This window comes from Pleurodeles waltl, chromosome 10 (assembly GCF_031143425.1).
Source record: "Pleurodeles waltl isolate 20211129_DDA chromosome 10, aPleWal1.hap1.20221129, whole genome shotgun sequence".
Taxonomy (NCBI): Eukaryota; Metazoa; Chordata; class Amphibia; order Caudata; family Salamandridae; genus Pleurodeles; species Pleurodeles waltl.
Window position 1 is genome coordinate 952,038,019 of NC_090449.1, and position 25,498 is coordinate 952,063,516.

At 42.3% G+C, this 25,498-nt stretch overlaps 1 protein-coding gene across 9 annotated transcripts in view; it reads left to right on the top strand.

Moving 5' to 3' along the window:
• Positions 1 to 25,498, top strand: part of CACNB2 (calcium voltage-gated channel auxiliary subunit beta 2) — an 890,619-nt gene that overhangs the window by 841,306 nt on the left and 23,815 nt on the right. For all 9 annotated transcript variants that reach the window (XM_069211768.1, XM_069211763.1, XM_069211764.1 and 6 more), the window contains 2 exons: positions 75 to 170; positions 18,645 to 18,830. In XM_069211768.1, the coding sequence (XP_069067869.1) occupies positions 75 to 170; positions 18,645 to 18,830 (282 nt within the window). The remainder of the gene's footprint in view (positions 1 to 74; positions 171 to 18,644; positions 18,831 to 25,498) is intronic.

Below are 25,498 nucleotides of genomic sequence, written 5' to 3' on the forward strand. Positions count from 1 at the left end.
ATATATCTACTATATATGTGCAGTTTTTCTTTTTTTTATTATTATTTCCTAATGTATGTGTATTTTTTCACTAGGTTTTACAGAGGCTCATCAAATCCAGAGGAAAATCTCAAGCAAAACACCTCAATGTTCAGATGGTGGCAGCTGACAAACTGGCTCAGTGTCCTCCGGTGAGCGATGTTGCTGTACGCTGCTGAGCTGATGTTGAAATGAACTGCATGTCTGACTATTGTATCTGTCACAACCTGTCCGTGTTTCTCCATTCTGAAGCATCAAACTGAAAGGATTGAGTTGTAGCCCTTCTATTTTCGATAACGATAACAGTCTGTTATAATGTCTATTTTTCATAAGTTTACTTACTAATAATCAAAATTACTACTACAAGGACAATAATTCTATGAATATGGAATTGTAATACATTTTTGAAATGCAGATTATCTAGCACTAGTTTTGTAAAATTTGGGATGTCTACAGCTACATGTACACTTTCATGTATGAGGTCAGGTTCTAATATGTAAAGCCGGGCTTTGCTGCCAATTCTTTGTTTCCTTTGCTAATGGGGATTTCATTATCCTAGTTAGATGGTTGACTAATGACTACTTCAATTAGTTAATAGGAATTCCTTCCTCTTTTCCTTAATGGGTGTGTTAACACACCGGTCCTTAATAAGTAAACTTACAAGGGGGCGCATGTAGGTCAGTGAACCTTTCAATAATCATTAGTCAGAACAATAATCAATGATCAATAGAGTCAGTAATTCTCACACACCATGACTTTTCAGCCACGAATAACCACACCTTTAGTAAACGTTTAGTAATTTTATTTCCCTTATATTACAATACTAAGTCATGTGGATTAAACTCAGACTCAATTCAAAATGCATATGAGGGCAGTATTAGTTAGCCAAAAGACGCCTGAAACACAATCTAGTTAAGACTTGTATCACAAAACATTTTAGAGCATTAGTGCACATCAATAATAAAGTCGGCTTCAATATTTCAACTCTGTCCATAAAGTTCAGCAAAATAGTCCATCAACCATTGTCTTTGCAAGCTATCAATCGTCAAGTAGCAAAACCTCATCTAACACAGATTAGCATCAGCATGTGGGACTTCATACAAAACAATTAAGAACATGAATTTAGAAAATGTTTAGCTAAGGAAAACTAACCAGGACAGTGCAGTTGGTACCTAGAAAGAAAAGGCACAAAATTAAATTTCAGTCATATTGTCATATCTACCTATCCACGGTATGGGTCAGCAAACAGAATCAGTCTTTGTCCTCATGTCATCAACCGATCAGCAACAGATCTGGCTCTCAATCAGAGAGTAATGAGCCCAATGACAAAATCTCAAATCTCTTCTTCTTCTCAATATCGCATCTCATAATGGGGTAAGATCTGCCTCCTAACTAACATCTGAAGTCTTTTCCCTCTGTTACATTGTTATATCAAAGGCACCCAAACTATCCCCTAATTTCTAATTGGTCAATTAATCGTACGTTATTACTCTATCCAATGATTTAACTGTCCCAAATCTATGAATTTTAATACTTCTTCTTTCTCACGTCGTTGATTGGTTTGCTTTACGATGTTCTCATCATCCGGCACGTCAGGTATCAACTTTGTTGCATCTTCCTCTCCAGTCTCAAGAACAGAGCCATGGCCACCAATTTGCAATTAAGGTCTTCATTGTTCGTGTCCTGGGAAAGTACAGCTAGCACATATTACATACAGTATGTTACATTTTTAGAGACATCATCTCCTGTCCGTCGGTTCCCATAGAAGGCTTCAGTTAAGCATTTTATTAAAACAATGAGCATTTCATAGCTAGTTCACTCGATCAGCATTTTCTATTAAACGCTAAGAAATACAGCTTTTGCATGAGGCCTGGTAACTAGGCCAAGACACTCGCTACGTTAAGGCCTATAATTAATAAGCAGGAACATAATTCATAACTCTCAATATGACATATTACTACATTAATATAACATATTTTCAATATGTTACACGTTTTAGTCATTTATTTAGTACATTTTGTGAACACTGGTAGCCATTCTCCGAGGTCCCAATTTCAAAGGTGCACATTATTTTTCTACGTTATTTATTTTCTACATACGGCATTATTCAAAGTACATAAACACTCATTAAAAATTTCTAATTAAAACATTTGCTTTAGTAGGTGTGTCTTTTCCTTTACCCTTAATTTAAATTTCCTCCTTTCACTTGGGTCTCATTGATTCAGAACTTTTTTGTTGTTTAAGGAATTTTTCATGTTGCTGATGTTTGTGCCATCTGTCTTGATTGGTTAAGCACCTCCGTCCTACAGACGGGACATCACTAAGGGACACCTTTTAAATGCTTTAACAATTAATCACTATTAAAAGGAGTTAGCCTATTTGATCCTTCATCTATATATGAATCATTGAACATCTAATCTGCTTTCACTTTCAATAAAAACATGTTAGTCATTTCAGAGGGGTGTAACCTTGGCCATCTAAGATCCCCCTAACCAAAATATGCAGGGACTATGATCGTCAAATGGGATTTTTCAATGCTAGATAAGATTTAATTAATGCACTAGTTTCTAAAACCTATGTAATGTGTATACAGGACTTCTAGTTTTAACAACTCACCTGCTTTCTTGAGACAAAAGCTTTGAGTTGAATGAAAGTGGTATAAAAGCAGTGCATTACCGTTGCAGCTCCTGCAACTGATAGCATGCCTCAGCCTGAAAGACCAGACACCAGAGACCTAAACCACAAGGCAAAATTTTATTATAGTTTTTATTACATTATCTTGACAAAAAAGAAAGTTATGAAACTTCTTATTACACTATTTTGACAATATTACGGAAGCAGACAAAAAGAAAGGCTTAAATATTTATGCTGTAAAACTTCCAAACACAAGTCATTCCAAGTAAATTTAGCGTCATTTTATTACAATAATGTGGTGTCTTTGAACGTACAAGGTATAAATGTTGCTACATACCAAGGAAAGAATCAACTACTTATGAATCGCCTTAAAATCACTGGTTAATTTATAGCTACTACAATTTGAATGCCATTGATTGATCTCACCAATTCACATATACATGTAGAAAAAAATAGGTCAATAAACTCTATTAGAACATTAACTCCTGTATTCCAATGCTTATCTTTTTGGTATTTCGTGTTCATTTTAGAACATTATACCCTCAGTGGGTGAAATATTCTAATAGATTTGCAATTCTTCTGCCTCAGGCTATATGGGTAATTAAAGACCCTGTGCTTAGCCTTCGCCTGTGACTCAGGCCTACAAATTAGGCTCCAAGCTTTTAGCAACTGGTGTGGTCCTCATGAGTAGGCTTTTGTGCTTCATTCTTAAATTAGGAAAGATATAACATATTTGCTACTAGGACAAACCTTGCCCATACCAGTAGATTTTACATTTATTTTGTGATTGCATATGAACAGATAGATGCATGAGTGTATGCACCGACGTTTTGATTCATAAGTGAATGAGCCATTGACGGATGTCTAAATTATTTGGTGATTACAGGGGAGGTTGAAGTGTGGAAGGGCCATGCAAGGGAAACAGTGGGGAGGAATATGTAGTTTATGTTTTAGGGAAGTGAGGGGGTGAGACTATGGCTCGAAGAGTGAGTGCTTGAATGACTGTAGTATTTTGCTGCTTTTTTAGCAGACTCTGCAGAGAAGCAAAAGATTGAACATGAATGTAACTCCTCTGAAGTCTGGACCTGGTTGAAGGTGCCACTATATTTACCCAATCCACAGAGGCACACAAAAGGAAATTTGGTTTCAATGTCAGTAGCGAGTGTATTTAAGTGTGGTAGATGTGAACAAACAATATTGCTGTATAAAAAAATCGATGAAAATGTAGTCTTGACTTTGACATCACTGTAAGAGAAGACTTTCTACGTGAGTAGGAATATGTTCTTCTTGAGACTTTGCTTCTAGCCACGCTTGAGTTTTTGCTTCGAGCCAGTAATGCAGTATGTAAATATGGGCATCAAAAATACAGATAACCACACAGACTGATGGGGTGACCATTATTCCAAAGTGGGAGGCTGGAAAAGAAGCTCCTGCTGTTTTATAGTTCTCTGTTATACGTCTTAGGAGAGGCACATCATGGCCTAAGAGCAACAGAAAAACAAATACCCAAAACTTTAGTGACAAATACTTTTAAAAGTAACCGAAAAGAAATCTGGCTTCCAATCATTGCTGTGGTCCAAAGAACCCATGGATTGATTGCCTTCTGCCATGTGGTCATGTAGGGCTAGTGCATCAGTTCAGAGTCAGGAGAAATCAGTTGCATCTTTACTGAAGGAGAATCAATTATTATCAGTGACGAGGGTAAGAGGTAATAGAATTTTTGCGAATACAAGTATGGGGAAGCGGCTGTTTCATAAGGGATTGCTCATGAGGTTGGACATAGATTATTCAGCTTGGATATAGGAAACAAGCACAACTTCCCTTGAATTTAAACCAGAAACAATGTTAGCTTTCCAAAAATAATAGAAGTCTGCAAAAGATTTATGTCCGTAACTGTGCCACTGCCAAAGGAAAACCCCTATATTCAATAACAAAACTAGACTTTTGCCTGCTGTCCATGTGGTTTTAACTGATGTATGTGAATCAATGGAAAAACGAAAACTGAAAAACCACATTGGAGGAAACCAAATCATGGAAAACCGAATTTAATGAGAGACAATGAAAAATATACAAATCAAATAAATCGAACATTAAAAGGGCCTTTATATTGGGAAGATAATTTAAAGGAAAAATCCAACATTACATTGGGTAGATGGTAGTTAGGAGATTTGTGCCGGGGCGGATGATGTTTAGAGGTGACAAGAGGTTTCTAGGGTTGAGTTATCAGTGGAGTTGAGGCTTAAAAAGGTTTTCAGTGTTCAGGGATAGAAGGAGTTCAAGTATACATCATTGTGCTGTAGCACTGACGTCAGCATGGATACATGACCCTTTTTTTTTAAATGAGTTGTTAGTGAACTCTGTGCATGAGGAAAGGAATATATGATCTTCTTTGAAAAAAACAACTTGAAACCTGTTATATGGTACCTTTTAAAATGTAACGTTTCCACCAAAATTAGCAGAATGAATGGAATTTGTCAGGTTGATGAATCCAGATTCATAAATCCAACTTGATGAATGCCTTTAATGTTGAAAACTCTTTGCCTAAGTTTATTACTCCTGACTGGACGTATTTCCCCCCCTTGCAGACTTTTTGCCTTTTCTTATCTTTCCTTATCCACTGTCCTGAATCCCTAGCCTCTACATTCTTCCTCCCTCCTCCTCATCCTCTCTTCTCTGCATCATGTTCCTTGTTTTCCCTGTCTACTGAGCCTTCTGTCTTCCTCCCATTCTTTCTTGCACATACCTTGCTCTGGGATCATTTTCTCCCACTTCTCTGTACCATTTTCTTCTTGTTTTCTTCTATCCTCTTTCTGTTTCACCATCTTTTTCTGGTTGCCACTGCTAATCATTTTGTTTCAGTAGCATCAGTCTGCTGTTTGTTGTTTCTTTTTTTATCAAGTAATTATGATTATAGTTCTTACAACTTTAGGTATTCTAAGAATATTGCTGCAGATTTTGTTTTCTCACTTAGCATTAATGGATTTTGTGTTTTTTCCATTTATTTCACTTTTCATCTGAATTCATGGTCACCAGCTTGGTCACTTCAATTTTGTTTTTGCTAGGTTTGATTTTTTTTTTAAAGGTTATGGGTCTTTATTAACTCACAGAGCAATGACACACAGTATTGCCCATTCCCCAATTCCCCCACCTCTTCAACAAGCCAGGTTGTACATTTACTGACATACACATCTTTGTGTGTGAACAAAAAAACAAATACGTGTAGAAAAGTAACTGCTCTGAATTAAAACCAAATAGATTTGCATTCATACATAGTTTTTTTATTAGTTAATTCATGATGTACAGATACAAAACGTAGACCATACAATGCCATTTGTGCCATTCACAATACCATGTCAAAGCACTGGCTCAAGATCAATTCAATGCATAGTTACATATCAGCAGTTGCTAAGGCAGAGACAGTCCTTACGTGTCAGCTTGAAGCATGAGGAGAGAGGCAGTGAAAGGGCTCCAAATGTCTTTTGGTCAGGATGCCAGTGGAAGTTCATCTGAATAGTAACCAGCTGATCCCGGCAAAATGACATATCTTGTAGCCAGTGCTGATGTTTGGGGGCATTTTGTCCACCACAGTGCAGTTAAACTCTCCTCTTTTCCAAGAACAGAGCCATGGCCACCAATTTGCAATTTAGGGCTGCAGAGCCTTGATAAGGCATAACAAACATAACTGAGGGCTCTCTTCAACCTCTCCATTGTTATAGCCGTGAGTGTTTGCACCACTTGTCCCCAATATCAACACATTGGAAGGCATCTCCATTCTAAGTGTAGAAAGTCAGCAGCCTTTGTGCCACATCTAAAACAACAATCACCCTCCCTAAGACTGAACCTACGCAATTGGACCAGAGTGTAGTATATTGAGTGCAAATACTTAAAATGGATAATTCGAAGATTGCCATTGGACGTAAGCATACCTGTTAAGGACCAGCAGAAACCCATGTCATCTAGACTTAATGGTGTCCCAAGTGTAGCATTTCACATGTCAAGTGACCATGTCAGGACCTAGTTTGTGATGCAATGTATAGTTTTGTGATTAGGTCCTTGCATGCATCACTTGTAATGCTGCTTAAGTCTGTGGCTCCACCAGGAATTGTGGTTACAGGTCACTCATGGTCGCTCAAAGTCTATTATATATGGAAGTGAGCATTGCGAATGATCGTTTGTTCTGTTATACTTCTGTAAGGGAGACAAAATTCCCTTTGGGATACACATCACCCAGTGTTTTGAGGCCTGCCTCTTCCAGTACAATAAGTGCCCATGGTTCTTACGTTACTGAGACTGCTGGGTGATATAAGAGAGGTAGTGCTGGTACGTAGAGAGGTTCTTCCGATGCACGCCTGCCAAGCTTCTTCCGTGCCTGAGTGGTGCTGTGGATGGTGTTAATTTCTTTGTGTGGAGCATTTGTGTGTGTATGAGGAATCACTGCTTTAAGTGGGATTGGATCGGCATCATCGATTTACGTTGTCACACGTGGGGTATATTTCGACAAATATAGCCAGTAGTGTGCATAGTGAGCTTGGGCACAGAGATAGTACAGCTGCAGATCACGGTCCTAGGCTGAGCATGTCCCAACTCAGCCTAGGCTGTTTGCCAGACCAGACCAGACAAATTAACGGGGAGCGTAGTGTTGAGAGAAAAGCCTGGGTTAAGACTATAGAAATATTTAAAAACAAATATAGGAATTTTGGCACTATTATCATTTTTATAAGTGCTCTGTCACAAAGGATAGTAGGAGGCCTGGTCTAGCGTTCTACCTGGTCCTCGATTCTGGTGATAGCTGTTTAATAATCTGATAACTAGCTCTGGGTCTCTATCCACCCACAAATCTAAGTATCTGACTGGCTCGTCACAACACGCAAGAGGATATTCTAGCGTATGCGGTATGGTGGCCTGTTTTAAGGGGAGAATTGTTGACTTTGTCCAATTAATGCCCAGCCCTTAGTACTATTTGTATCGTTCATATTCATGTACAAGGTGCGTCACATTTGTGGCAGGGTTTCTGACTACAGGACCATGTCTGTGTATACCGAAATGGCCAATGGTCTCTGACGATATTGCAGTGCTGCATATGCATATTTCTGTCATATCACGCATGCAAGGGACTCCAGCGCCACCACAAAGAGTAGCGGTGATAGAGGGCACCCCTGACGCATGCTCCTGAAGATGGGAAAGGCATCTGATATATGCCTGTTTACCCTCACTATAGCTGCAGGTGTGGGATATAATAGCCTAATCCAGCACAGAAATGTGCGCGCTACACCCATTCGCTGTAAGAATGCAAATATGTAGCTGCAGTGTATGGAGTCAGATGCCTTGATAGCATCTAAAAGAAACACAGCAGCTGCAAGTGTAGGCTCTAAGTGATGGAGTATGCAGAATTCAAGTGGTGAAGCGTGCCGGAATAAAGCAGGACTGATCTGGCAGCACGATGCTTGTGAGTAGGTGCTGTAGCCTGGTAGCCCATATTTTAGCCAGTATTTTGGCACCCGTATGAATGAGGGACAGTGGTTGATCTGATTCACATTTTTCTGGGGGTTTGTCAGGCTGCAATAGTGTTATTATAAGAGCCTCTCTTAATGTTGGGGGAAGAATTTGCTTTTGGTAAACCTTCAGAGACATCTCATATAGTTGTGGGGCTAATATGCTTGCATATTCTTTATAAAATTCTCCTGGGATTCCATCACTGCCTGAGGCTTTGCCATTTGGCATTATACGGATGGAGTCTTTAATTTCTTCCACCATAAAAGGCTGGGTCAATAATTCCCTCTACCCGAGAGAGAGCCAAACTAAAGCTATATTATCTAGCTATTCTGCTGTTTCAGCCTTCCTCTGCAGAGTGCCTGTCATTGTATAGGCATTCAAAGAAGTGCACAAAGGACGCTAGTATGCCTGGCGTGTCATGACACTCCGCTCCATCCTCGGCTAGGGTCTTCACTACATGCGATTGCACTCAAGGCTCTTTAATTTTGATCGCGAGAATTCAGCCTGATCGGCCCTCTTCCCCATGCGCTCTCACCTTCCACCGTCGCAAAATGTGTTGAAGCTGTAGATCCGCTGTGTCATTGTAATTAGTAATCTGCGTCATCTCCACTAAGGTGGATGGATTTAAAGTAAAGATGTTTCTATGGCCTTAAGTTATGTGTGTAGTGATCTCAGAACTCCTGCCTGATGTCCAATACATGTAACTCTAATGATCACCTTGAACACCTCCCAAATAGTGTCAGCACCCTCCACAGAGCCCACAATGTTGTCATAATATTCCATATACAGTCAAGTAAAAGGTACCCTTCCTACCCTCCAGATTTCTAAACCACTATGGGGGTCATTACGACCCTGGCGGAACAAGTCCGCCAGGGCCGTGGGACGCGGTGGCACCGCCGACAGGCCGGCGGTGCCCCGCGGGGCATTCTGACCGCGGCGGCTCAGCCGCGGTCAGAGAAGGGAAACCGGCGGTCTCCCGCCGGTTTCCCGCTGCCCCAAAGGAATCCTCCAAGCCGGCGCAGCATGCTGCGCCGGCATGGGGATTCCGACTCCCCCTCCCGCCATCCAGTTCCTGGCGGTTCTCCCGCCGGGAACCGGATGGCGGGAGGGGGAGTCGCGGGGCCCCTGGGGGCCCCTGCCGTGCCCATGCCTATGGCATGGGCACGGCAGGGGCCCCCGTAAGAGGGCCCCTAAAAGTATTTCAGTGTCTGCAAAGCAGACACTGAAATACGCGACGGGTGCAACTGCACCCGTCGCACCTTCCCACTCCGCCGGCTCTATTACGAGCCGGCGTCATCGTGGGAAGGGAGTTTTCCCCTGGGCTGGCGGGCGGTCTTGTGAAGACCGCCCGCCAGCCCAGGGGAAAACTCGGAATACCCTCCGCGGTCTTACGACCGCGGAGCGGTATTTCGGAGGGGGGAAGCCTGGCGGGCGGCCTCCGCCGGCCGCCAGGCTCGGAATGAGGGCCTATATGTCTAGGACATCTCTATCTTGAATGCCCTCCCGAAGCACCTTTGCTGCCTGCCTATCACTCCCGTAGTAGCCGACCAGTCACTGCCAGAGTCATGACAAGTGTTGAAGTCACCAGCACAGATGACAGCCGAGTGTGATAGCGCATATAGGCAATGCTAGATTTCTATGTAAAACTCAGGGCTATCTATATTGGGACCGCACCATTAACAATTGTCACCTGTGTACTGCAAAGCTCTCCTTGTATTATGATGTATCTACCCTGGTCATCTCTCTCTGAAAGGGACAGGACGAATGGTTGCCCTTCTTAATCAGCACCATTACCCCACAAGAATACGAAGAGTTTGGTGAGGCCACCTTATCTCCAGCCCATCTCTTTCGAATGGCATGCTCTTTGTTCTGAGTGAGGTGCGTTTCTTGGATCAGTACAATCTCCACCTTGTGTCTTTTGAGATAGGCCAGCATTTGCTGTGTTTTCCTGGGATTGTTTAGCCCTTGAATGCTCCATGTAATAAACATGATGTGACCTGCACCAGTAGCTAATGTGGTGTGACCTTTTTTCTGATCCAGGATCAGTCAGCTCAGTATGTATTGATGTTGTGGTACAACAATATATCAGATAGGACAGCATCATGATGGCATAACAGGGAAACAACTCAAATTCACACCCACCCACGTTAGCATCCCAATCATGCTAAAGACATCCCAAACCATAATCAACAACTGAACATGAAGAAGCATGTTGATACAAACCCCTAAAACATACAGCATAAGCATTTGGGGTGCACACTCTGAGGTCCACTACAGGCTTGGCATCCCTCCTCAAAAGTGGAGGTGGCCAGGGTTGTAATAGGTAGACCTGGTGCTGTGTGTGAAATCAGTCTCAGGCATATTGTGTGCGAGTAGTTTGATAAGTTTGACATGTAACCATTGTCTGCTTTGCACAAGGAACAATCAAACACTAGGTACTTGTGCGACTCAAACTATAATCACTACACAGTTTCAATTTAACCCTTTACGATCAGGGAAGGCCTTGTCAGTTAGTGAAAATAGTATCAAGCAGGTCCTTGGTCTTGGCAGGCAATGTGTTCCTGACCATCTTCGATACCTGCATGGCAGATTGTCAGGATTCTTCGAGGTGTTGTCCTCGGAATCGGACTCTAGGAGATTTTTGTCAGGCTGAGTCAGGGTTTTGATATAAGCCATTGCTTCTTTGGGCATGTTGAAGATTCTTTGCTTGTCTTTGTGGTAAATCCACAAATGTGCAGGATATAGCATTGCATATTGCACATTTACGGTTTGCAGCTTTTTTTTTGACAGGGAGGAACTTTCATATTGCCACTTGCACTACCACTGTAAAATTGGGGTATAATGCCACTTTGTTGCCTTGGTATGGTAGGGACTGCACCTCTTCTGCCAGCTTGAGCACCATGTCACGGTCTCTATAAGTAGTTTAGCAATGATAGGGTGCAGCAGTGCCCCTGGGTCTGTTCTGGCCACAAGTCAACCTTGTGCTCTTTCTACAATCAAGACTGATGAGTGTTCCTCACCAAGCAATTCTTTCAGCATAGTTTCCACAAAGTTCTCCAGTATTCCAGTGTTCGTAGATCTCAGTATGCTTGTGATCCGGTGCATATTTTTCTGGGCAAAGGAAATGAATGTGCACAGTATTCCCACCCCTGCAAATTTTTATAAATGGCAAAAGTCTATAAATGCAACTGAAGATCAGCTCGATAAATGGGTCCAAAATGGCATGTTTAATGCTTCACTGTCATGTCCTAGCAGGTGGTTATTGTGGCCAATAGATACCAATGGGTGTCATAAACGTTTTATAAACTCCAAGAGGGTTTTTATAACAAGTAGGCCAGACCCTCGCAATGTGTCATCTGAACATGCGGGTATAGTAACAACATACAGTGTAGGCTCTCATTATCCCAATGAGACTACTGGATTTGGGCGGCAGAATCACTTGCACTGTGGGGGACTGAATCTAAACCCACTACAGGTGACACCTGTCGGCCTAATCCAGGTTTTGCTCTGGCTTACTAGCAGTGCCTCATCTCCACCCAAGAGCAGGGATGATTGGGAAGCCGAGCGCATGACTCAATTGATTCCTCAGGGAAATCGTGGTCACTCAGATCGCATCCGTTTCTCTCAGTTACATTAGTCTCACATATACAAGGACAATCAGAGGCAGACTATATTTCAATAAGGTTTTATTGAAGCAACTGCATCTTAGATAATAATGTATGTACTGCAGTAACTAGGATGATAAAGCATGACAGGATTAAAATTGTGACAGGGAGAGTGAGGCATAAAAATACCACTACCATATTGTCACTATAATCATTGAAATAATTCCTACCTAGGCTATGTTAGAGCACAGCATGTTAAGCTCTAGTTCTGCCCTTCAGGTTCCCCTGGGAAGACATCATCCCTCATACCTGAGAAAGAGGCCTGTAGTCTCCATAAGCAGCTGTAACGAAGCACTCAGCAATCAGCATACAGTAGTGGTCATCTGGCTGCAATCTCCCTCTAATGTACATGGGTCAAAGTATTGTTTTTATAATAAAACAGCTGATGTTCCAAGAAAGGATCCCTACGGAAGAGTGTGTATGTTTCTATGAACACTAGAGACAAAGTGTTACCACGTTGGCCGGCAACCTATCTTACTGCAGCCTTGAGAAAAGCACAGAGTGAAAGAAATGTCTTGTTTAAGAACGCAGTGCTGGCCTAGGCAAAGAACAGCTAGATAGAGAAAATAAAACAAGACCGAAAATGTGGCTATTGTTAAAATAATAAACACAGCTGAATAAAATATATCTAGGTTAAAGTGCACAGCGGCAGGCCTAGATTTCCAAAATAACGTGTATGAAGCTGTAACTAAAATGGCTACACAACACCCTCCCCTTGCCAGTTCAAAGGTGCTTAAAAGCCTAATTATGTATAAAAGCTACTATAATTCAACCTAAGACAAATATATATGAATGTCAATGATGACAAGTTAAAAAGACACTTGAGCATGTGTAAAAAGGACAATTTAAAAATGTTAACTGTGGTGTAAAAAAGGCCGAATTTCAAGAGTCAGAGTCATTTTGGAAGCTGCCAATCAAATCCGGGATAGTTGAAGAGAGGAAATCTTTCACTTCAGCAGGTGGTAAAGTAGGAAGTTCATCACCAAGGAAAGCAAGGAGCAATCGTGTTCCAAAGCCTGAGCTCCAGCCAAGGCAGCAGCATTCCGTGGTGTGCCCAACAATAAGTGTAGAGCTGTATCCTCTGCGAAGGGCAACACATTAGCAGCTTCCGGAAGCAAACGCACCCTCAACGCGCATGTCTGGTAATGAGCCCACAGCGAGAACATCAACAGATCAGCATCCAATGAAAGTAAGTGCTGCATAGAAAGACAAACTTTCAGTGCTTGTTCGAACGATCACCGGAGGCACTGAAACACGGGCTGCACGCAATGCAAAACCTGTCTGAATGACAGAGTCCAGTCACACTCCAATTGCTCCAGGAGTGATGCTCCAAAGTACTGCATCATGTGTTCATGACACAGCTGCGCTGGTGGGAGCGCTTTCAGTCCTCCTTGTTGCAGCGGGACAGCCATTGCTCAGTAAAAGTAGCAATAGCAAGATGCCACCTATTATAGCCAAAGTTAACGGAAATCCTCCGAAAATACTGGAGAATATTGAGTGGATAGCTGATGGTATTAAACCAAATATAGAGGAGAAGGTGTGAACGAAACCAGAATCAACAGCCTTAAAGAAATTTGCGATTTGAGTAGTACTGGATGCATTAAATATTCGTCCCACGAGCTCACCAAAGTGTCTTGGAAAGTTAGTACTTAAAAGGGACTGTATCTCTGCTGATGACGTTGTCACCTAAAGTGCATAGGTCTCGTGTGCAGATGTGACCACCACATGTTTTTGAAACAATAAAGCCTTGAGTCTGCTCAACTTGTCAAAATTCATATTTAAAGTAGTGATATAGGGCCAGACCTCAGCTTTTTTCCTCTGTCTTGTTGAAGGAAAAATTATGTTCCCGCAGCATGTAACAATCTTAGAGACCGAAACAATATAGACTATTCCAGCTCGCATCCCACAACAGTTTTCACCATTGAAGAGGATATAGCTGCCATTGGAGAGCACCTGCAACGCAGGTCTAATCAAGGGGACTGGAACTCCCTTCAGATAACAAACCAAGTTTGCTGCCAAAGAGTTACATGCCCCGTGCAAGGACAGCTGTTTACAAACCATCGAATGGCTCACAGAAGTCTTGCATTCACTACCGCTAAGAAAGACCTCTTTCATGCCACTGAGACATTTGTACGAGAAAGACACCTCCCACACCTCATGGATGTAACTATCTCCTAGCTTTTGGATCTGCCTACTGGAATGTGTTTTAAGCAGGACGTGAATTGAAGTGTTGAAATAGGCAGATTAATGACCCAGTGTATTAACCACTCAGCAGATGGTATTTCAGCCACTGTAAAAGGCAACTTTTCTAACTTTTCAACATTTAACATGACATAAGTCGCTTCTTTCTTAGCCATTAGTTGTTCCTGTCGTGTTAAATTAAATGTGGAAAATATATCCCTTGCGCTAACGTGTTGCCAGGGAACGCGACCTGCCTTCAGTGTTTGTAGTGTCCAACCCAACTGCATTATGGACCTTAGTTGACTTTGTCCATGGTGTAAAGAAGACACGTCACTTTGTATTATGTCTATTGCAGAAGAAACAATGTTGTTTAAGGTGTATATCCCGTCGGACAGGGTACTAATCCCATTATCTACAACAGCTAATGCCTTCTGTAAGTTTTCCTGATCTAATTGCCTTAACCCGGCAGCAGCTTCTTGTTGAGAAAATATTCCAAATTTCATTTTAAACTGCGTATAAGAAGCAATTTCTGCGTTGTTTTCTGGGGCCTCCTAGGAAATCCTGTAAGTCAGTGTTATTAGAAAGGATACTGAGGTGTTCTCTAACAGCATCTAGTGAGGAACCATTCAACCATTGCTGGGATAGTATCCCAGCACTGTATCCGGTGTTCATAGATTCCGGTATGCTTCCAGTATGCTTGTGATCTGAAGGTTATTATGACAAAAACTGGCTTTTAAATCCTCATTTTTGGCCCAAATAACAGCTAGCACCTTCTCCATATTTAGACACTTGGTGGTGACAGAAGTGAGACCATTCTCTGCCATGGAAATGCGCTGTTCGGCTTCGGTAATACATGTGCCTTGTTTATCCAGTTTGATCACCAAATGGTCTATATGTAGGTTTCCAATCCATTGACTTCAGACTTTGCTACATGACCAGCAGTGTAATGGGCTCTGCAATGTCTATTTTCCCCATCACAAGGAGTTTGCAGTCAATCCGGACGACTGCAGCACTACAGTTGCGGCTCCCTAGCAGCAATGTATCCACCTGTTCCTAGCTCCCCTGAGTTCTCTAGGCCATTGTGTCTTTTTAGGGGCGCTGGTTGGTGCTGCGACCCACCGGAGTCCCCGTGCAGGGAAAGCGCCATGTACCAGTAGCCCTGCTAATATGCTGTGGGTGTGACTATTGGCATTTCCATTCTGGACCAATTCCAAGGCCACCTATAAGCTGTTTGTCATGCAATACAGCAGGCACAGTGGGGAGATTGATGGCCGCACCATCGTCTGCAGCTGTGTGGTCCTTTTTGCTGGGTCTATATCCCTGCCATCACTTACAACGTCAGAATAAAGCACTACTCAGGGCACTGACCTCTTCTCATGCACTGCAGGAAAGGTTGTTGTATTGGACTTTCACCCTGACCGGCAGAGGTGAGTCACACAAGACACTAATTTAGTTGGACCTTGTCTCTTTCTCTATAGCTGACCTCTCTGTGGGCCGCTCTGCAGCAGCATGACATGCAGCAGCATATTACACCAGGCCGTCCGCCATGTTTGCAAGATGCTGGTACTATGGTGCTTGCCACCAGTACACAATTGCAGTAGGGGTTTATTCAAGGATGGGTGCTGCCAGATAAGTGCAGCCCTTGCTATCGATCTGAGTACTCAGTCCTGCTGACAGGTTGGGCTCTAACCAGGTCTCGTGGTGGGCCCAGTCCACGGCCCCCTCAATAGCGCAGCCCTTGCTCACAGGCAGAAGTGCTCACAGCTTGTCAGTGGCACACCCCCATGCTGCCATGTAAGTTCAGCGGAGCCCATCTGCCATCCGCAACTTCACCAGTGAGACACACAGCGCAGTCCCAACACCACAGTCAGTATGGTGTAGTCTAGCCTTCGGCATTAAAGGCTCAGCATACACTTAGGCGCACTCCTTCTTCTTTCTTGATGAGTCAGACCACAGCTGCTGCCTCAATTGCTTCTAGTGGAGCTCAGCCGCTAGTCTCAGCTTCATCAATGTGGCATACAGCGCGGATCCCTTACTACATTTATTGCTCCACAGTCCTGTCTTCACAGGTATGGTTTTGCATGTAAGTGGGCTGCACCGACGTTGTGAAGTTGTAGACCCCCAGTAGCTTTTCACCAGAGCATGTGCACTTTTCGCCAATGTCCTTCTTGAGCTGGACTGGTTTGCCGGCACCTTCAGCCATTACCCCGATAGGTAACAGAGTCAGCAGCCTGCCGTACAGTTTGTGGATCGGTAAACCAGCAGGACCCTGCCATCATTTTTTTCAGTTCAATGACACAATGCAGCTCTCACATTAAGGCTATTTTCTTCTGTGCACTGGTGCCCATCCTTCAGCCATGCAGTCATATCGGGCCACAAAGCAATGTGCAGCACAAAAAAAACCTTGTGCCGCAGACGATGCCAGGTCTAATGCAGGATTATGTGCGAAATAAGGCCCATATTTATACTTTTTTAGTGCCACATTTGCATCATTTTTTGCCGCAAAAGCGGCGCAAACGTACAAAATACAATTGTATTTTGTAAGTTTGTGCCGCTTTTGCGTTAAAAAGCAGCGCAAATGAGGCGCTAAAAAAGTATAAATATGGGCCTAAGTGCCCTAGCTGGCAAAGCTGCACTAAAGTGCGACCATCTTGCCATTGGCGCTCTAGCACCCCCCCTACCCGCTTGGTTAGATTTTTAAGATAACCGCCCTGCACATGAAAGATGCACTGGGATTATTAAATTGTTATGTGTGGCTCCAGTAGATCACCACTATCGTGAATAACTGGATTCAAATACAGTATCTTAGTACAGTGACATAGCAACAGTTGTTTACAAAAGCTGTTACCCACTGTTCCTGTGAGAGTGGTGAGGCTTGGTAGCAGAAATATGTAACATTATTGACATGGAAAAGAGGCTATGAATCATTACCCTTCTGCCCCTGCATAATAGCTGTTGATTTTCAAAGACCAAACATAATATACAATTATAGGTGGGTAAAAGATGAATTGCGGGGATGTTTTTCACCTCAGGATTCTGAGTGACATCATAGACAACATGAACTCCGCTCTTGTTGTCTATGTAACATCACTCGGAACCCCTCTAAAAATCATAGAAATTCACTGTTACCTATCTATAATTTTATATATGAACCAGCTTCTGTCTAAAAGCTTCTAAGTTATTTAAGAAAATGTGCTAATTTAGGAATCAGTCTGATGTACCGGAGAAAAAATATTTAATTCAAAAGATGGTCTATAAAGCCACTCTCTTCTTAAATCCCAGATGTCGCTAATTACAATCCAATATAATCACAATTTAAACATAGACATCAGTATGAATCCCACATAATCAATGTGTCATCAGAACCGTATTGCCTAGTGGGTAACCAACAAGGTAATTCTAGAGGCCAGCACTGCCTTTATGTCTTCAAGAGACTGCTGTACCATACCAAGTTAGCAGCCTACTTCAGCAGTTCCAAGATGTCTCTAGGGAGCTGCATACAGAGCAGCAGCTTGAAATGGATTGCTGCATGTTAGTTAGGTGCTGGGGAAAAACAGTGTAGCTTGTGTCACCTTAAGCGCACTCAAACCAAGATGCATGAAGGCCTTATACTGCAAAGCCAAATCCCAGCCCAGGGTGAAAGCAGCTACAGAGCTCACTTCCATTTGCTTAAAGGCAGGGGCGGCTGTTCCAGTAGGGCGGAAGAACGTTGCCCCCCCTGCCAGCAGCAGGAGCTGCAAAACTTTTATAGTAAAAACTTATGTTTTTACCATAAAAGTGGGCGGGGCCTTGGGCATGACGTGGACGGAGGGGGAGTGCACAGCACTCACCCTCAATGCGCATGTATGTTTGGCCTGCAGTCTCGGGCCGGTCAAACATGCATGTGCAGTTGGGTCTCTCCAGGCCGGCACAGCGTTGCCGGGTTGGAGAGACCAGGCAGAAGCTCCCAGTCTGCATGGGAGCGCCCTGGCTAGGCGCTCCCACCTAATCCTGACGCTGCTTTAAGGAGCATCAGGATTGGCTGTAGAGCAGGCTGGTAGCCTGTGCCTGCAATAACGGAGGAGAGCAGAGCGGATTGAGCGGCGTGGCGTGGAAAAAAGGTACGTTTCACTTGTATTTTATTTTATTTATTTTTTTGGTCCCCCACACCCTCCTCGCCACGCACCGCCCCGCCCCTTTTCCCTCCCATGAGCCACGCTTCGTTAAATGTCAACAATATAAGCTGTCATACAGACTGCAAGATCCACAGGTTTGAACCCCTCACCAGCGAGTTCAACAATAATGTATCAAATGAACTAAACTTAGCAGGACAGGCTCCAGCAAGGAAGCAGTGGAACATCAATTCACTGACATCAGATTAATGTTATGCTAAATTGGCCCAGTGAACCATCTAAGTAGCTCACCTGTAGGGTTTAGGGAGTCTATGATGGATGTTTATAATAGATATAACAAAATTGTTGTATGCTATAGTTAATGCAGTTTGTTTAAACACAATCTACAACAAAACAATCTAAAATGATTTACTGAATGAAGTTTTTATTATCTAGAATCCTGATATTTGTATGCCTGTAACGTATGTTCATGGTACTGACACAATTTTGTAATCAGAGAAACAGCATGATAAGTTTTATTGTGAAACGTGTTCCATAACAGGAAATGTTCGATGTTATTCTGGATGAAAACCAGCTGGAAGACGCATGTGAACATCTTGCGGACTATATGGAAGCATACTGGAAGTCCACCCATCCTCCTAGCAGTAACCCTTCTAATCCACATCATCCAAATATGCTTGCAACAACAACAATTCCTAGCATTTCTACTCCAGCTACCAATTTACAGGTGCTTGTTCTATTTGTTTACTAATTATTCTGCATAATTGTTTATTTTAGTTATCTTGCATGTACGGCTGACTTGCTTGATCAAATTGTAACAATTGTGAGTGCAAACAACCATATATCATAAGAATTTTGAAGTGCAGGACATCATGACTGTAAAAAGTGAGATGTCAGCCATACAAGCTAAGTTGTTTTTATAAAAAAAAAAACTTTACTATCCTACCTTTGAATTTGCTTGTATATCACTATGGGCCAGATGTAGCAAAGGGTTTTTCCCATTCTGTGTCAATAGGAAAATGTGTTCGTACATACGGCCCTATATGTCTAAAGTATTGTAGGGCCTGGCTAGATATTTTAAAACTATAAATAACACATTTGTTTTCTTTAAAATGGTCACAGCTGGACTAGACCGTTGCATGAAAGTTCTATCAAATAAACTGTTGAAAATTTTAATAAATTCAGCAATAACCAACCTTATTACCACTTTAAGAGGGGGATGAATTGAATTCGGGACTTGCAAGTATTTCGTTTGGTGGCCTAGACCAATGTTGCACCTCATTAGGCCATGATAAGCCAATTACATTACATTAGGAACTGTTCAACTAATTACAATCAGGGCTTCCACTCCAATTATCTTTCTGTCCACCTCAGAAAGGACTGAATGAGGAAACATAATTATGTATTGCTTTGCACTCAATTTTATGTGGGTTGAAATGTTTTTTTAAACTTTTTTCTTTGGGTTGAATCCCAAACTTTCAATCAGACCTCTGGTCAGAAGTATGTACAGCATAAAAGAAACAGATTTTTGTGCATATTCCGAAAGCATGATAATCCAATCTTTTGCTTCAAGCTGAGACAAATTCCTTAAGTAGGTTTTCACAACGAGTGATCAGAATCTTTTTTAAATACTGAACAAGTGCATCAAGTATTTCAAGTAGCTCAAATACATTGTGAAGTGATCTAATGAACCCCATTTAATTTTTCCATGTGCCTGAAAGTAATCTGGAGGCTTCCTTGTTTAAGCACTGATTCCTTGTTTAAGCAGTGCCATATTTGATGCATTCAGTCAGCAAATGTGTTGTTTACTGACAAACTCCAAAAGAGGGAGTTGGTTATTGTAAAACAAAAAAACTATGGACCTGATGTGTTGGGAGTTTTATGTTATCTCCTGTTAGGGACCGTGAAGAAAAAACATATATGAGAAAGATAACCTTTGGTAGAGTGGTGCTTCTGACATACACTCACCAGTGGCTGTGTGATGGTAGGGCTGTAATTTAAAGGTATCCATGGAAAGAGACATATGTTGCTCCTCCAGGGACACTGGCACTTTACCTATTTCTAAAAGCGACATGCAGACGATGAGTTTGATGGAATGGGCACACATTGTTTTTTGTCAGAAGTCCTGCAGCCCCAAACTTCAAATGACCCCTTTACAAATCCTGTAGTTGGGTCAAACAGACCTTGATCAAGAAATTTAAGCTGGTCAAATCAAGGTTTGATTCAGTTTAGTGTTTTCAAATGCTTTAAGGAATGTTCATTTAAGCAGACTTCAAAGGGTCAAGTCAGAAAAAATATAAATCAGGACCTGAATAAAATACAGAATCAGCAAGTGCAGCTGCATACTGTTGACAAGTCTGTTCCAGTCCACCTAAGTCAGGGCCTTAATGTATGTGCAGTACACAGTAGTGCTTACTCAGTGTTTTTTTGTTGTCTCTTACGTATTGATGCACTGCCAGTGGTTTTTAGCCTTTGACATTAGTCTTTTATCCTTGTGAATTTATTAGGTGTTTTTTTTATAGAAAACCGTGAATGTCACTAGGTAATATAAAATGACATAGTTCACAATTATATCACAGCTAAATGAATGCTCCAAACAGAAAAATATCACCCCTCAGAATTCATTTTCGTAATTACAAAGTGCAAGTGTTTTTTTTCTAAATAGTTACTCCCAGATATAGTCACTGTGCACCTAATAATTCATCAGGGAAAACAATATGGCCCATACTTATACTTTTTTAGTGCCACATTTGCGCTGCTTTTTGACGCAAAAACGGCACAAACCTACAAAATACAATTGTATTTTGCAAGTTTGTGCCATTTTTGCGACAGAAAGCAGCTCTAAAAAAGTATAAATATGGGCTTGTGTTTTTTCAGAAGGACGCTTCTAACTACATATTCCTCACCTTTAGGATATTCCTGAGGTTCCAGAATGGATCTGGAAGTTTTTACAGCAGTGCTCTCATGTGCCACTAGGTGGCATAGCAAGGCTGTGTGTTGCCATGTTCCACCCTGGAAGTGACAGAGAGGAGCCTTATAAAGTTTCCTCTCCTATGTGCTGATGATAGTCCCTCTCTTTCTATGCCTTCAAATGCAGTCCCGAGTTCTGGTCCCTTTTCATCAGCTGGTGAATTATTTTTGAAAATCTTTTTCCACCGTGAAAGGGAACAATATCCTCCCCAAAGACTACATGGTTCTGTGAGTGCTAGAAACAGATGCCAGTGACTGACCTGCATGATGTGTGCCTCTGGGTTTCGTCTCGGGGCACGTCTCCAAGTCATGTGAAAAATGTGCCCTAATGCTCTCAAGGTGATCAGGAACTGCAAAGCTGTATATCGGCGAACTCCTAAAGAAGTCACATACATAACATACCTCCTACTTCTCCTCCAAGTCAAGGGTGCGTACACGTTCTCACTCTTGAGGCTGCTCCTGTGACAAATTATTTTCACTGGTAAATCAAAATTGAAGTCTAGAAGGAAGCGTAAGACATCGAAGTGGGACTTACCCACATCTTAACACTCGCCATCCAAAGACAAGTCAGGAGGCTTCATTACCTTTGTGGCTCACATTCTGATCCACCTGATCCACTTGATAATGGCAGTGGTGATGACTGGGATGATTTACCCCCACACTATGATGACAATGATATCTATATAGATGTGTAGGAAGCCAATGGGCTGGATTCCTTCCAAAACACAAGGTTGTTTTTTTCTCTAAGGAACCTCAACGAGGAGAATACATAATTTGCTGTATTGATTGGAAATTCAGCTGATGTTCTAAATCTAAAGCTGCTTTCATTCGAAGACGTAATAAATATCCACACTGAGTGTTTGCACCCATGGCCTATCTCACCTGAGCCCTTGCAACCATTTAATGAAGCCCTGACTGACACACTTATGGGTACTTGTGGGAAAGCCTTATTTCTTGCCCACCAAGTGGCCAGGCAGCACAGACCAGCACAGGGTGACACAGACTTTCTTCCACAACACACAAATCTTGAGAGCTTGGTGGTCCAAGCTTCCACCAGCAAAGCCAACCTTAATGTAGGCCCCACATACCCTTCAAGACAGGGAGTTGAAAAGGATTGAGGCATTCTGGAAGCTGATGTTCTTTTCTGCCAGCTTGACATTGAGGTCAGTCAATGTGGTCTGCCTCATACGCTTTTAAATGCATGTCCTTTGCAACATGGCAAGAAATATTTTGCTGCTGTTCTTGGAGGGGTTTTGGGCTTCTTGGGCTCAGACTATTCATGATGGCCAGGCTACAGCTAAATATGTACTTAGGTCTTGTTTGGATAATACTGACTGTGGTGGGCACAAGTGTGGTGCTAAACTGACACACATGGATGCCAAAAAGGCTGATTCCTTCCTTGAACGCTTTAAAGACATGAAAGGCACAGAGCATTCCTTGGGTCCTGACCCTTCTGAGGCTACTGTAGAGGGCTGCATATAGACACCTGCAGTTCCTGCTACCACTGAAGTAGGCAAGGCAGTCCTTTCATGGCTGAGGACAAGGATCAAGCAGACACCACGCAGATCACCAAGGACACCACTCCACCCAGTGCTCCACCCATGCAGCATTTTTCTTTGGTTTTCCCTAAGAAGTGCATAGCCACTCTGTGGAGAAAGGATCAGACGTTTTCTTCCAGGCTTGCATGCCAATACATCTGACTGATGGGTCCTTCCGATCATCCAGCAGGGCTAAGCTCTTCAATTCCTTTTTGACCCACCTGAACTTCCTCCCACATCGGATCAGCTTTCAGAGGAGTACCTATCTATATTTCTGCAAGAGATGCAGGCTCTACTGGCCAAAGAGGCCTTGGAAGTATGTATGTTATTTACTTGTACCAAAGAAGGTGGGAGGTTTTCATCCTTTTAAATAGTCGCCCTCTGAATGGCTTCCTGCAAATAGACAAATTCAAAATGCTCACACTGGCCTAAGTTCAGTCAGCCCTGGATCTCGGAGGCTGGATGGTTGCCTTGCACCTGTAGACACATTCTTTTTGTGTCCGTCCTACAGTCCCACAGGCGTAATTAGTGGTTCAAAGCAGACCAGGAGCATGTTTAGTGTGCTGTACTCCCCTTCTGCATTACCAGACACTCTCAGTGTTCATGAAAGTGTTGGCAGTGGTTGCAGCCAATTTTCAGAGGTTGAGGATACCAGTTTTTCCTTACTCCGATGACTGGCTATTAAAGGCTGCAATCAGTCTTGGGCCACATTCAGATAATGGCACACTTTTTGACTTCTTTAGGGCTCTTAATCAATGAGCCAAAGTTGCACCTGACTCCTTTACAGAGGCTTCCTTTTATTGGACATGGTGCAGTTTTAGGCCTTTCCTTCCTCACAACGATTTAATTTCAGGCACTCGTCCAGCTAGTAGTATTACAGTTCATAAAATACATAGTACATCATCAATATTTATTGTAAACCATCTCATAGTTCCATCCTATCTGACAGTGTATATTATTAAACCACTATTTGCACAGTTTTTTGTCCCACTTTCAAAAATCTTTTCAAATAAATCTTATTGTAGTTTCCCACAGTCCATATAAATGTCCATATGGCAACCACCTTGATCCTTGTAATATATTTTCAAAATCCAATACCAGTCCTTTGGTTGTCCATTAAATCACATCACATAAGTCGCATATTAAATCTCCATGTTACATCAGCATCATGTTCATCAAAACAGCCAACACGTGTTTCGTCAGGGAAATCTCCCACTAGACTTCATCAGGGCTGTGATAACATGTGAGACAAAGTTCAATTAGTGTTTCCAATTTCTCATGTTACTGATTGCACTAACACGAAACATGACGATACTCACAGGTGTGTGCATGTATACAGGGTGAGCACTAATTGAGACACAGATTAATTTAGTACATGTAGACCAATATATGCTTCACATTTTTAATCAAGCTAACAGGTATAACATCGGTTTAGCACTTATATTCTTACAATTCAATATAGAGTCTACACAAAGGGTAACTGTTCACAGATATATTTATAACAAGGATATGACTGTCACCCGCTGAACACCGCATGGTTAGTGCAATCAGTAACTTGAGAAATTGGAAACTCTAATCCACTCCGTTGGCATGTGGGGTGCCTGTTTTTGACCTGTGCCAGGCTGTGACATGGGCATCAGTACACATATTCACAAAGCAGTTCTGTGTTTACAGTCCCATCCGACGGGGAGGGCATTTTACCTGTTTCGTTCTGCAGGACTTTTTAGTCTGAACCCTCTTCACAGACCCTGCACTTTGGGGAGGCATTGCTTTGGAATCTGTTCCATAGTTGAGGAATATGCAGTTAGAAATATCCATCAGAAGTTACTTTCCTTTGGTAATATACGTCCTGTTGCATACTCTTTTTAGCTGCATATTTCTCACTGCCCTCCCACCTCTCAGTTTTGTGGAATATCTCCTTTTAACATCCAAAAGGGTTCCAAATTAGACACCTGCCTGCACCAGCTGAAAATTATATGCAGAAAGAATCAATCAAGAAACTGAGATCAGCGTGCAGTGGTGGTGTCAGTGGGCAGCTCTGCTTCATCACTTCTGGGGCAGAACGAGGTTGGCGCAGAGCTCTCTGATACCACCTTCTGGTACATGGGAGCACTGCTGTAAAAACGTCTGGATCCAGTTTGGCACCTGTCGAATATTCCAAAGGTGAGGAATCTTCTGTTAGATGGGGGATACACCACAAAGAGAGTTAATGAAGATAAGTAACTTGTTTGTCAGTTCCTAATTCGGATCCAGTAGAGATAGTAATCAATGATGAGAAAACAGCTGCAGCTGGTAGTCAAATAAAATACGTACATATTTTTAAACATGGTTGGGACTTGTTCAGCATTTCCTGTGTTGCCTGGATTCATTATAGACAACCTTTATTTCATCCATCAAAAAGTAGGACCATGAATCTGAAAAGCACATCATTCCTCCTTGTGCAAGGGAACTGACTTAAAAAATATAGTTGTATGCCCAGCTTTATTTCCAGATCATCTAATTTTCCCTCAAGCCCGGGCCACCACTAGATGCGGCTAAGGGACATTGTTTATGTATTTTTCTAATTAGAGCCGGTGGAGTGGTAGTTTGAGCTTATTCAGGCTGAAATTGTCAAGTTATGTACTTTAGGTATATGTCCCATGTACTGATTTGAGCGACACCTCAAGCCTCATCTACTATTTCAAGACACGTGGGCTCTTCCAGTTTGCCCAGGTTGTATTTACAATCCAAGAACTGTGCATCAGCATCATGTGTTATGGGTGGGAAATTCTTTGCCAGATATGCTTTTCCCAAGGCTAAGATGGAGAGACCCCCATATATTTTATTTACCCTTTTGAAGCATCCCATTATTATAGTTGGCATCCATATGTTGGACTCAAACATAATT